The following is a 14,818-nucleotide window of genomic DNA, read 5'->3' as shown; positions in this document are numbered from 1 at the left end:
GGATCAATGAACTCCTTTTACCGAAAACTCTTAGGTCCTTCTAAGATAGAGAACTCCTTCTCTGAACTTGAGTCTTAGGCTCCCTCTAAGACTGAGAATCTATTCTCTGGCAGTAATGGCTTAGGCTCCCCTAAGACCTTGAAACTTTTCAACGTGTTGCACTCAATAAATGAAGAACATGCCTAACCAAATAGTGAACATACAAGCAAGAACATGATATAGAATAGTTCGACCGACATACAGAAAAACATCTTGCTCAAGTACACAAATGCACCAACCCTAAATGGCCTGAAACAATCACTTTAAATAAACGAATCCAATAAAGGAAATAAGTCCTCATTTGGAATAAAAAGTCGCGCTTCAAAAAGGAACATATCGGACTAAATATCATAGCCGGATATTTCTAAATATGAAAAAAATATATTCTACAGGAAAATACTCTAATGTTACAACTGGATATTAATATTTTATTTGAAATATCTATAAAACCAATGACTTAGAAAAAGTTATAAAGCCAACAAACCATCCAACAGTTACTTTGTGATTATTATTGACATGCATTTGTTTAAGGAAATCGGAACTCGAGATTTTCGTGAGCAGTGAAACAAGACTATTCCAAATTACAATCATGAATCAATAATACATTTATAGTCGACTTCAATACAAGTGGTTATACAATTTACAGAGAAATTATAGCATGAAACAACAAATGTACAGAGGGAAAAACTGTACTAACAACGGCAAAAGCGTCTCCACGCTCCGATGCGCACTTTGATCGAACAACAGCAACCACAAACGCTTGATCTACACGACCGCAATACCACACGAACACAGCATGAACACTTCGCGCTCGTCTTCAACGATCTCCTCGGTGGGAGAAGTCGGAGACCTATCGTATAGGTCAATGCCCAATCGTTTAGAAAATCTATGCGATCGTCTAGCAAAAGCTATGTGATCGTTTAGCTCGATCTGTCGCCTACAAACTCTACTCGATCGTTTACCTTGGGCCAGCGATCATCTAGCAAAGCTATGCAATGGTTTAGTAAACACTGCACGATCGTTTAGCTAGCACCTGCACGATCGTTTAGCTCACCCCGTCGTCGTTTAGTAAATATGTATTTACTTAACAACTTCCATGAGTTTCTTTTTGCAGGAGAGAAAACTCAAATTCTTTTTCAAACTTTTGTAAAAAAAACCTCTTCTTCAAAATAGGAAACCACTTTCCTTTATACTCACATTTACCATGATCCAATAACCACCCACTACTTTTGGCTATTTTAAAGAAAAAGTATTAATTATCTAATAATTAATATTATTATAAATATAAATGATAACCAACTTATCATACTATATTTATAACCTATAGTTTTAATATGTCATCTCATGAAACATATAAACCATAGTTCTTTTTCTATTCCATGGTACTTAATGTAAATCTCATTTACATCAATCCTCCACTAGATGTATCTTATACATCATGCCGATTATATCACATATAATCAAAATACCTCTTGTCAATTTGAACATTTTAAATCAACACCAAGAACTGATCCCTCAACATGAATCCAAGCTACCAAGGAGACCTCATGGACCTATAGATCCGAAGCTCCAACGGTGCGTGAATAACTGACTAAACTCTTTAGTCATGGGATCCACCCATTAGAAGAATTTCAGACTTTAATGTCGGTTGGAAAAAGTGAAATCAGATATATAATGTCGGTTTAAAAAAAAGGATCTTTAATGTCGGTTTTAAACCGACATTGAAGATTGGCTTTAATGTCGGTTTTAAACCGACATTAAAGGTGTAATTTTTTTTTTCTTATTTTATTAAAAATTAAACAACTATCGCGCTTGCCCCCTTTTTCATCTTTACCCTATCACGCGCACTGGCCTCCATTTCTTTCTTGCCCAAACCCTAACCGATCTACTTCACTGTTCATTTGTCCGTGGTTGTCCACCAACTGTCCGTCAGTCTTCGTCAGTCCCTATCAAGTTTGTCGTCCATTGTCCTTCAGTCTCCAACCGTCGATCCGAGAATTTCGAGCTTTAAGGCTTCGGCAGTCCGTCGGTCGTCCATAGTCCATCGGGCTTTAAATCAGAAATGATATCGTCGGCTGTCCGTCGGTCCCCTCGATCCGAGCCACCATCACTTCCGGTGGAGTTGTGAGTTTCTGATTTTTTGTTTTTTTGTCTGCATTAGATTTTCAATCGGATTTTGTTGCTTTGGCAGCAATGTTCTTTATTGCAATCAATGAATCGTTGTTCCTTTTCTATGGTGTAATTCTTTATGTATCGTTTGTGTTTGGCTCCTGAGAAACGTTTGCAATGGAAAACTAACCTACTCACTGACCATTTTCAATGTAATTCTTTCTATGTAATTAATATTCGTTCCTTGGTAGGTAGGTTGGAAGAGCCTAATATTTTTTGGAAGATTCAAGAATTTATTTTTGTTAGTCTTGTCATTTTCAAATCTATAGCCGTGGGTATAAATCTGTGAATGGGTCGTCGGTCATCGGTTGTCTCTGCCAGTCAGTCGTCGATCGTCTCTACTAGTTGGTCGTCTCTGCCGTGGTCGATCTCCATCGCGTCCGTTAGTATGATATTTTCTTATATCCATTTTCTTACTGAAATGAATTGATGCTTATCTTATATATTGTTTGTATGCCAGTGAGTCGTCCGTTAGTATGATATTTTCTTATATCTATTTGTTTACTGGTCGTCTCTGCCAGTGAATACGTTAGTATGAGAATCGGTTACCTTATTGTATTGTTTGACTGAAATGAATTGATGCCTAATTGAGTTCATTGTCGTTTATTTTACTACTTCTATTGAATAAATTGGGGCTTAGTTTGAAAAATGGAGTGACCCATCCCACTACTCTTGTTGTTGTAGTTTTATTTGTACATGGTGGAACCAATATTATATAGTTAAAATTTAGTATCTATGGTTTGTAATTAGAACTTAATCCCTATAATTTAGATGCTTGGATTTCTACAATTGATGCAGTGCTCGAGTTTCTTCACATAATTTATGTAAATAACTCGGAAGGTCTGATATAGCCATTTTTGCTATTAAATTTTTGTGCATAATGCTTGAACCTTTTGCTAAATTTTTGTGGATTCACCTAACCAAGAAAACGGGATTTCACAATTTTGTCAATAAGCTTTTGGAATGTTTACTGCAATTATTGTGTGATATAAGCCTTAAAGCTGATGGATGTAAGCATTTTTGGACAAGAACATTGATGAAGTTACTTTAAGAAGTTCTATCTCATGCTTTGTTTCATACTGTGCATATCCCATGCAGTAAACTTTCAGAACCTAAAACTGAAATGTTGTATGATTTAAGATTGTACTCATACTTTTGTTATTGTGTTGTTGTTTTCAAAGAAGAAAGAGGCAAAATTTAATTTCGTATTAGAAAAATCTCTTTTTCCAAATACTATAGGTCTTAAAGAACATCGTCGGAGAAGAACAAATGTTAGGTGTGTAAATCCTGAATTTTGTTATGTGTAAATCCTGATCTATTGATTGATTGTTGGATGTGTAAATCAAAGAATCTATTGATTGATTGTTGATTGTTATTGAGAGAAAGACCTAAATTTTGTTATGTGTAAATCCTAACTTTCTCTCTCTCTCTCTCACTCTCACCAATCTACAAGCCATACGCCAGATCTAGCCATTGTGCAGCTCGTGTTCATAGATTGAGTTTGTCCATGCCCGAAGTTCATGTTCATTAACAAATCTTGTTCGGACGGAAAAATCATAGAGTAAATTTTTCCGGAGGAAGAAAGGAGAAAGATCGAAATGGCATCCTTTTTGCAGTCCTTCATTAACCCCAAAAAGAAGATGGGGATTCATCGCCAGATCGACCCAACGCCCTCGTAATTATGGTAATTGAAACCCTAATCGTTTCTTTTTCTCTGGCGTTGATTTCGAATTTTGTTCCGTGGAGATTGATTTTGGGTTGTGTTACTATGTTAGGTCTTCAATTCGATCTGTATGATCCATATTATGATATTGATGTGAAGGAGGCTTTGAATCGACTCCCCAGAGAGGTTGTTGATGCGGGCAATCAGCATTTGAAGTGGGCCATGGACCTTTCCATGAAGCATCAGTACCTTCTTGATGATCTTCAAGTTTGTTCCTACTATAAATGTTTATCTCTTCCTTAGATCTCTTCCTTAGATCGCCCAATGACTAATACCTTAGTTCGGTAGTTTTATGCTTTAACTTTAGGGAGCTTTAATTTCAACTCTCTGCTGGTTTTTTTCCCCCAGTGTTGTTGCTTGGTGTGGCAAGCTGAATGCTATTACATGTGCATTCGAGACATGTGCGAGAATTCCGAGGTTAGTATTCGTTTATTTTTTTATCGTCTTTTGGATTAGTCATGTGGGTTTGTGGTTTCATTTCAAAGGAAGTTATGATGAAATAAATCGTATACCTTGTTTGCATTTCTAGAAACTTTTTGCTCTGTATATGCCAAGAATTGCAGGAATTTAGTTGTACAATTAAAGTTCATCTTACGGCTACGCTTATTTATGTTAGAATGCCCTGCGAATCCATGCCAAATGATTTTTCCCTCTTCTCTACGCATGGTGTCTAATATATGCTCCAATTAGAGAGCTTCTAATATTGTTACCCTCCAATCAAACTTTCTTTCTGATTTTTGCTTTGTAACATTTGTCTTCTAAATGATCATCATGGTTTTTATCTTTTTCTAGTTCCAATGCAAACCCATTTTGGATCCCCATTCACATTGTGATTCCAGAGCGACCGACAAAGTGTGCCGTGTTTAACGTCATTGCAGGTATGCTGTGTTATATACCTCAGCGTTCTATTACTCTTTAACTTTATGGTGATATTTTACTTGTGGATTCCTTGCAACCACCAAGCATAGAGATTTTAACATGTCATTTTGTAAAGCTGGGGAACCTATAAGCCTAAAATTTTGGGTGTAACCACTGTTGAGTCGTTTTGGTTTTATTAGTATTCTTTTGCTTTGCTATCTTGCAGCTGTTAGTTTTATTTTTGTTTCAGATCTTGGATTCTTTAATTTATTTTTGCTACTTATTTGGATAGGTAAGCAGTTAGCTTGGGCCTTTCTCTGTACATAAGACCTTTATTTTGTAAAAAGGTTATTGTTTTTTGATAAAATTCTCTTGGCTTTGGCTGTTTACATCGAATTTTAAGCCACCATGGGTTGGACTAGTGGTCAAGGCCATGTAAATGATAAAGAGCTTCGTGGGAATGATTCAAGCCAGTGGCCACTTATGCAGGATTTAACATTCTATGAGTTACTTTAGCAACTAAATTTAGTAGGCCTACATAGTTCCTCTGTGAGAATAGTCAAGGTGCGCAAGCTGACTCAAAGACTTGCATATATAAAAAATCCTAAAGTTTTACCGTCCGATACGATGATTGTCTGTAATCTTTTTATTGTATATTCTCGATAATCATTCTCTACATTTTCTTGCCCTTGTAATGGTTTGTCATATCAAAATTGGTGACTATTTACGTAGTCTAACGAGTAAAGAACTTGGGAGAAAGTTGAGTTTATTTTGGATAGACGAGGTATTAGTAGAGCACCATTGTTTCAAAAAGGTTAAGTCATATCTGCATTGAAACGAACAAAACATCTTGCAGCTTGGGGCTTCACTAACATTTGTCTATGTTGATGCATTGATTAATATTTAGTTTTGATTTAGGAAGGTAAAATGCAATTGTGATAGATAAATGGCAGAAGTTCAGTGATGTATTTTTGTGTTGTGTTTGCTTTTAGTTACATACAATTTGAATCTAATTCGTCTTTGGAATCTTGTTTAGATAATCTAAGATTGACTCTCGATAGCATCTTTTAGTTGGAGATGTTTTTTGTGGTTTCATTTGATTGAAGTCTTGTATCCATTGGTGTGCTTTTTAGATGCTTGAAGTTTTGGTGTTGCTTTAGGGGGCTTTTTACTTTTTAGTTATATGGATAATGTAAAACTTTTTAGTTGAATATGCTAGCCTCGTACATAAATTATTTATTTTTTATATAGTATAGCTTTAATTTAATAAATGGACGTAAACTTATGTTGAATTTATCTTCTTTTTTTCCCTTTTTGTAGTTCAATACAAATATGCATATACGCAAGGAGAGATCGACGTAATTCGGACCAATGGGCAATTTTTTGTTGGCCGGTTTGTGTAAGGATGTAATTCTTATTTTTTTGTCTCAATAGAATGTAAATGCTAGCTTAGAATGAATGTAATGTAATGGATTGGAAGGCAAATATTGATGGGCTCGCCATGCAAATATTCTAGTTCTGGTATTATTTTGCAAATTTTGGTGGATAAATTCATAGGTGGAAGACAAATATTGATGAGTATATGTAATGGATTGGAAATATTGATTCTTGTTTGTGGATAAATTCATAGGTGGAAGACAAATATTGATGGGCTCGCCATGCAAAATTTTTTATACTTTTTAATATAAAACACGGACATTTCCTGACCCAACACAAGATATATAATATCGTTTTTAACTTATTTGACCAAAAAAATGGATTCGGCAACGGAATTAAAAAAAAGGGAAGATTTGGGCTTCAGTGTTGGTTAAGAATTAAAAAAAAAAACAGGCTTTAATGTCGGTTGCAGGTTGCAACCGACATTAAAGACCTTCATGTTGAGACCTTTAAATGTCGGTTGCAACCAATATTAAAGACCTTCAATGTCGGTTGTAACCGAAATTAAAGGCTGTGTTATTGGTGTTATTGAAGCCCTTTAATGTCGGTTTAAAACCGACATTAAAGGGCTTTAATAACACTATCTTAATGTCGGTTGGCAATCGACATTAAAGCCCAAATTTTTTTGCTAAGTGATCATCCGTTAATTGCCAGGCACTCCACTAAAGACCGACAGTTGAACTCTCCTCACTACAGATATATTATGTGTCCTTCTTAACCAATGAACAGTGCGATAACCCTTCACAGATCGCTCGTAAGTACAGCTGGGCCAATAACCGTTATGCCCCTGTAGTTACATCTGTCTTCTTAAGTACCACTGATCCATCTAATGAACATAAGTCATAGTCCTACTATGGCTGAGTCTTCTCTTTCAAAGAGAAGTTGTGGCCACTATGTTCAAGCCCTGGAATCAGCCCTTAAGGGAGCAATCTCTCTACTTATCCCTGTTTCGGGAAAGGACTGAATTTCATATTGTGGATTGAGTTCCCAGCTCCCAGATCAGACAAGTCCCCAAAAAGGTAGGCATGTTTAGTTGGTAATCTGGTCACTCTCACCCATACTAATTAAAGGACCGCCCTCAAAGGCAGGAGTTCACAAAATACTCAGGATTAAGGTCGTGTCACCTATGGTCGTTTAGATGAGATGCAAGTCTCTAGTATCAACGGCGTTATATACAGAGTCTAGTCATCTCATGGTCCAAGTCTTATACAAACTCTTTATATAGGACATCCCCGCTCCACATCTCCACATGAATGGTCAGAATCTACTGTAGTTTACAACACTTGCAACCCTCTACAAAACGGGTCGTATCCGTAGTGTCACCAAGATCAGGTATCCCACCTTAATCCTTATACTACAGACCGATTTAGGTTATCACATAAGGCAAGATCTACTTGTATATCACATATACATGCTTAAGTTCACATAAGATAACCAAAGAGTTTTGTTTATTGGATATAAGTAAATGCCAGAATTAAATAACACTTATTTTATTCATTGAACAATGTGTATTTTTATAAAACAACGAGACTCCGGGAGAATTAGGACACCAATCCCAACATTTGTTATATTGACTAAATAGTTATTACTATTCAACCTAAATACAATTCAAGTGATCAAGGCATATAACATTAAATCATGTTTGAAGATGATTTTGAAATAGTTAAAATTACTTTTATCAGATTTAAAATCACTCAAATATATTTTTCATATCATCAAATTTGATTTCGAATCTATTTAAAAAAATTTAAATGATTAAAAATATGTTTCAAGAAAGATTTTTAACATAAAAGGGTGGTCGTGACTATTTCAAAATCATTGCTAAATATGCTTTAAAGGTTCAAATCTCCCATTTCACAATCGATTTGCAATTGGTGAATATGATATATAAACCTTATTGTATATTTAATTACTACAAACTTGGAGATATTGAAATATGATTTTCAAGTAAGAGGGAGTGGTATGATATGGTATAAATTAAGGTGAAGAAAGATGGCCTTGCTCCAAGAGAGAAGCAATGCAGTCACCAAACATCTCTTCAACAGACTTGAACTTGATCCCCAATTTCTCAACCTTTGATATGTTGTAATCATAATATGGTCTGTTTGATGCCTCAAACCTGAAAGATGAAAATGCTCAACCTTATTCTTCACACCCATTCTCAACATTACAGTTACTACAAAATTAATATAAACAACCCGTTTAATAAGCATCTGATTTTTTTTTTTTTTGATATGTTAGCTTGTTTTCCCACCGTTTCTTTATGATGGTTTTTCGTCTTTCGTAAAGAATATTTTAATTATTAACCAAATTTCAAAAACAATAACAAAATTTTAAGACCTTTATGACTATTTGGTTGTTTGTTTTTGAAAAATAGGTTTATAGGAACTACTTCTACTTATATAAGTTTTGTAACACATTAGTCAACATTCTACTAATGTGTTACAAAACTAGGCTAAGTTTTGAAATCAAGGACGTAGTTTTACAACCTATAGACCAGATTCTATTCATGTAAGATCGTAAAAATATGCTAAGTTTTGAAAATTAAAAAAAATATATTTCTTAAGCCTCATTTAGTAATCATTTTGTTTTTTGTTTTTTGTTTTTGGTTTTTGAAAATTAAACCTATTTTCTCCCAATTTATTACAATGATTTGCATCTTTCTCAAGTACCAAAATTGAATTCTTAATAAAAAATAAAAAAATAAATACAAGTTTTTAAAGTTTTTTTTTTTAGTTTTTAAAATTTGACTTGATTTTTAAAAATATTGGTAAAATGTAGATGACAAATCAATAAATTTGGAGATGAAATGAGTGTTTATAAGCATAATTTCAAAAATAGAAACCTAAAAACATAGGTCTGGTGTGATAATCATTTAGTTATTGATTTTTGTTTCTTTTTAATTTTTTTTAATTTTTAGTTTTTAAAAAACAAAAATCTATGCATGTTTCGTTACTGTTTTTGTTTTTTTTTTTTTTTTTTAAAAAAAACACAAAAAACCAAAAAATATGTTTAGTAATTGTTTTTTGTTTTATTTTTTGAAAAATAAAAATTGATAACCTTTTTTAGTTTTATATTTTTTATATTAATAAACTAAAACTATTTTACAATAATTCTTATTTAATATATACAACAATTATATATTTATTTTAATTTTTCTTGAAAAAATCATATTGATTAAACAATATCAATATTGATCAATCACAAGTCAAAGGAGAAAAATAACAAAAATAAAACTTACTGACAAAATACAAGAGAATCGTTTCATTTCTATAAGCAAATTATAGGAGAATTGATGTGAAAATGAAGTGTAAAAATAATATCTTTTACATTATTTGTCATTCAAATTCAAATAAATAAATGGAAATTATTATAATAAAGTAGAAAATAACTAAAATTGGAAAAATATAATAAAAGGGAAAACAACAAATGGAAAAGAGCATATAATAAAAGGGAAAAGAATTCAAAATCAAGCTTGAGATATAAATGGAAACTTTTGTTTCTTTCCATCACAATGAAAGCCAGTTTCTTATCTAAAAGAAAATTTTGATGGTTATGGTGATTGAAGCAAACCTTTTTGAAATAGGGAACAACGGATAGCGGGACGATAAGCGCGATGCCAAGTCGTCGATTTCGAGCACAATTGAGGAGCAAATGTATCTGCCTTGGGCATCTTTGTTCTCAAAAGCAAGGATGTGGGATTGGGCAGCATCGTCAATATGAACATATCCTACCCTTCCAAGTGATTGGAAAGCCTCAGTCTCCCCTGCATTGTTTCATAAAACAACTTTCACTTTATATGCTTTCTAAAAACCAAGACTGCATAATAGTAAGCCATTGAAGTTTCAAACCTTTAAGCAGGCCAAGGACAATAGTTGCTGTATAACATAAATCCCGCGACAAACTAGGGCCGATGATCACCGAAGGGAGCACGGTTACTAAATCGATTCCGTTTTCTTTGCAGAATCCCCAAGCTGCCTTTTCTGCTAGAGTTTTTGCAAGAGCATACCACAGCTTTGTTTCATGTCCCACACAAGGTTTTTTTTTTTTTTTGTAAGAAAATGAGAAACACGGTAAGAGATCGTTCATCAACTCAATGTCATCTTCAATCCATAGGCTACAAATCTCCAAAATGATGGCTTACAACAGCCATGGTATGTAGGATTAAATAATGAATTTTTTCATTTTATTTTAATTCTTTTTTTTTCTAATATTCGTGAGTGTCTGGCCAAGCTTATGCGCACCTTGACTATTCTCACGAGACAACCAGAAAGGCCCTACTTATTTTGGTTGCCAAAAAAATTGGTAGAATATTAAAACTTAAATAGATGGTCGTTGTGACTTGAATGCATTTTGGTTTGTTTTTGTTTTTTAATAGAACTCTTTTGAAACCTAAAAGAGGATGAGAAGTCAAATGTAGTTTAAACAACAATATCATTATCGAAAGGATGGAATTATATAATGGCACCTTGAGTCTCTCACACAGTTGAACAGAGGTCCAAGATGACTCATCCAATGGTATTTTGGGGTCAAAATCTTCTCTTACTCTAACAGCTGAGGAAGATGAAGTGAGCACCACACGCCTTAGAGATGGGTTCTTCTTGCATGAACGTAGCACATTCAATGTGCCCTCAATAGCTGGTTCCAGTGTTTCTGCCTGTTTCAATTCCAAGAAAATGGTAAAGAAAGAGGATATATTTGCTTTGAAATTCAATCACAACTACCTTTTTCTATGGAAAGTAGTATATGATCTTCAACTGGCAAACAAAATTAAAAATCTGATTAAACGTTGAATGTAAGTGTTAAAATATTAAACAAACTCTCATCTACTAGTTTAAGCTTTTTGAGGTCAATCGTAACTTAACATGATATCAAGTTAGGTGATCCCATTGTGGTTAAACACGGTATCACAGTAGGAGATTGTACTAATTTTATCATGGTATCGGAGTTGTACTAGATTCAAATGTATCAAAGGAATCCTCATTTTGTCAAACAAAAAAGGTGGTAAGCCTTGAAATACGTAATCCATTGTTGTGTTAACCCATATTTGAGATATATTGAACACGTGATGTATTCCGAAAAAGAGAAGTTAACTTCAATTAGAGTAAGTTTTGATGATTTCAAGAGTATATAAATGAATGACTATTTGAGGAGAGGTTTAATAAAGTCTATTGTTCGAAAGGAAGAATGATAATAAAGAAAACACATTCTCATATGATCTAACAGCAAAAATTTACATGATATAAAAGGTAAAGGACAACTTTGTCAATAGTTACAAAACTTAAATGACAACTTTGTCGTTAGTACAAAATGTTTTAAGTGACTAAAGTTATGCTAACTATACAATATCTAATCACACAAATACAAATATAAAGACTCTATTCATATAAGGCACACATAACCTACCCACTCAAAGAAGTTTGGAACGCTGAGTTGGTTATTATAACTAGTAGTTACTATAAATCAATAGGTTATAATAGCATGTATGTTATAATAGTTTATGTTTGGGATGTAAACTATTCTAGTTTGGGTTGTCTGTGTTTCGGGTGCAAACTAATTTAGTTTGAGTAGAAAATAGTATACTCTATAACAAAGAGGAAAAGAGATGATGAGTAGAAAATATTATATATTATAACAAAGAAGAATTTAAAATAGTAATATTGTAGTTAATTGTAACTTATAACAATCGAAAACACTAACTAAGATAATTAGAGCACGAAATATGGTGGGGATTATAATATTCCACTCCCTACACACTTGAAGTTCCAAACAACTCCTTAAGCTTTTGAAGTTTTTACCTTGGAATGAGTAGCATCTAAGACAGGTGAAGCTGTGTGGAAAACGCCATGACATCCCATCACAGCATCATCAAAGCTCCCAGTTTCCATCAAATCAGCCTTGACGAGTCGAAGCCTCTCCTTGGCTCCTTCCAATCTCCATAGATGCTCCACCTTCTTCACATTCCCTACACAAATTTCAATCAATCAATGAACTTCTTCTCTATGCCCTATTTTTTCACACATTCAAACAGGAGTGAGAGAGAGATATAGAGAGATTGAAACCTGGATTCCTAACAGTACCAATCACATGATAGCCAGACAAAAGCAATCGCTTAACAAGCCAAGAAGCAAAAAACCCAGAAGCTCCAGTAACACAGACTTTGCCTTTGCCATTGGTTTCAAGCTTCTGCTCCATTTCGTTCGAGTCTCGGAATAATGGGGGCGGTTTAGGGTGGAGAATGAAGCAGAGAGGCCGAGGCTTTTGTAGATGTTGATAATGGAGGGCTTCTTCTTCATCATCTTCTCCTTGTTCTTCAGAATTTGGTAGCATTAATGGTAGTCTAAAGAAAGCGGGGAAGAGAAGGAGAAGGTAAGCCATTTGGTACTCGTGAGCTTAACACGAATGGAAAGTAGATCATGCATTCACAAGGGATGAAAATTTCTAACAACCCATCTCAATTTTATTATTCTTGTTTTTTAGTTACATTATGAAAATTACCCTTCATCTTTATAGTTGGTTTAAAGAAAACACAGGGACAAATATAGATGTTACACCCAAAGTATTAGTAAATATAACGTAATATAAAAAAATTACGAATATGACAAAATTTAAATAGTATATTAGTGATAAATCATATTATTAATAGGAGTCTATCAATGATAGACCATATTACTAAGAAGAGTCTATCAACAATAGAAGTCTATTGCTATGTCTATATTTGCAATTTTTTTTAAATGATGTTGTACACTTAATTATTATTCTAAACATGCTATCAATTGCAATTATCCTAAAAATATCTCTGATACTTGTAAGAGTTGCAAACTTGCAATATTATTTTTAAATATAACCTTTTAAAACTAAGAAAGATAAAATGCACTTTTGGTTAATAAAATTTGAAGTTAATGTCTATTTGAGATTTTGATGTTTTAAAAGATATATTTTAGTTCCTAAGGTTTAAAAAATGCTTCTATGGTTCATGAGTTAAATTTGACTGCCACTTAACGGTTAATTGGCAAATTTTAAGTGAAAGGTCAATTTTTATTAGTTTTATATTATTTCTCTAGATTAGGTACTTTTTACTTTTCCTTCTCTTTTTTGCTCTCTCTCCTCCCTTCTCTATTCTCTCCCCCTTCGTCCCTTTGAAAATGATTTCTTCCTAAAAAATCACCATTAACTACATCTCAAGTAGCGGTATTCATGGATTAGATTGGATTAACAAAATTTTTAGACCCAACTCAATTGTTCGGGTTGTAAATTTCTTCAACCCAAATAACCTTTATTAAAAATGAACCAAACCCAACCCAACCATGAAATATTTGGGTTGGGTTAGTTCAAATTAATCGGATCATTTATTTAAAATTTTGTTTTAAAAAAAAGCAAAACATAAATATGTAAAAATTTGATTTAATTATTTTCATATATTGAATTAAGATTAACAACTAAATTTCAATTTATATAGTGAAAATTTTCTTTCTAAGTGCAAAGAAACTACTTTTAAGATTTGTTGAAGAATAAATTATTCAAAAAATACTGGAATTAAATAAAATTAAAATCAATATATGTATAAATAATTGTGTTATAAGTAATAAAAAATATATTTTAAAGTTAATAATAAATTCGGATTGGTTCGGGTTGGTTTGGATTATATTAGATGAACCCATGAACCAATTTAACCATAAAATTTTCATTTATTTAAACCAAATCCAACCCAACCTAAATGAGTTGATAACCCAACTCAGACCACATGGATTGGGTTGGATTGATTGATTTTTTCGAGTCAATAGATTTTTTGAACACCCCTAATCTCAAGGGAGCAAACTCTTAATCTTTTCAATTGATATTTACCCAATTCATCTCTTGTGAATTCCATCAATGAGCTTCAAAGTCTCATCTAAATTCAACCCCCCTTCTGCCATATGAACCCCCACTTGAACTAATACTAGTTTCATGGTAACTAGAATCGTATTTAGCTTTTAACTCTTGATATGAACCATCTAGGACATCCAATTATTATTTATAATTTGTTTAAGAATGTTGATGTAATTTTAGTATTTTTTTAAATTTTATCCTTTTTATGTTACATTAAATAAGAGTATTTTGGTCTTTTTACTATGAACAATGATTTGACACTAAGATTTTCATTGGGGAGGCTATTAAAGTCTTCGGTTGTTTTGAAAAGTTTTTTACGATGAATTGGGTTTCGGCTATTGTGCTAATTTTTTCAAGATTAGCTTGGAGAATTTCTTGAATTTGTAATTCATGTGTTGCGTTGAATGTCAAGAATGTTCAACTGGGATTGGTCATTCTATCTTGTAGAATATTCAAATCTTGAGCCAAGAAACTTGTTCTTTGTCTCAAGAGTTTTGATTTTAAAGCAATTTTTGTCTAACCCAATCCTTAATGTTGAGATCGAATCGATTTGGGGTTTTAGTAATTCTAAGATTTTCATATCATTTGATATAAGAGACTAGACGCTCTAGATCGGATATGTGTTTGTGAGTATATTTTTATTTGATTGAGTTTTAAAATTGGAAGTTTAGATTTTGTTTTCTGTGTGTTATTATTGGGGAAAAATATTCAAATTTCGTAGAA

General features: G+C 33.1%; 1 protein-coding gene across 1 annotated transcript; it reads right to left on the bottom strand.

Moving 5' to 3' along the window:
- Window positions 1-8,108: 8,108 nt before the first annotated feature.
- Window positions 8,109-12,508, bottom strand: LOC120089349 (tetraketide alpha-pyrone reductase 1). Its single transcript, XM_039046786.1, has 6 exons — window positions 12,289-12,508; window positions 12,025-12,191; window positions 10,695-10,883; window positions 10,078-10,240; window positions 9,800-9,992; window positions 8,109-8,345 (listed from the first exon to the last, which is right to left on the bottom strand). The coding sequence occupies exons 1-6, from the start codon at window positions 12,419-12,421 to the stop codon at window positions 8,204-8,206; spliced, it is 987 nt and encodes a 328-aa protein (XP_038902714.1). The 5' UTR covers window positions 12,422-12,508; the 3' UTR covers window positions 8,109-8,203.
- Window positions 12,509-14,818: the final 2,310 nt, after the last annotated feature.

The sequence above is a fragment of the Benincasa hispida genome, chromosome 10 (genome assembly GCF_009727055.1).
Source record: "Benincasa hispida cultivar B227 chromosome 10, ASM972705v1, whole genome shotgun sequence".
Lineage (NCBI taxonomy): Eukaryota > Viridiplantae > Streptophyta > Magnoliopsida > Cucurbitales > Cucurbitaceae > Benincasa > Benincasa hispida.
Note: the sequence above shows the minus strand (reverse complement) of the source record. Positions and strands in the feature narration are given on the sequence as shown.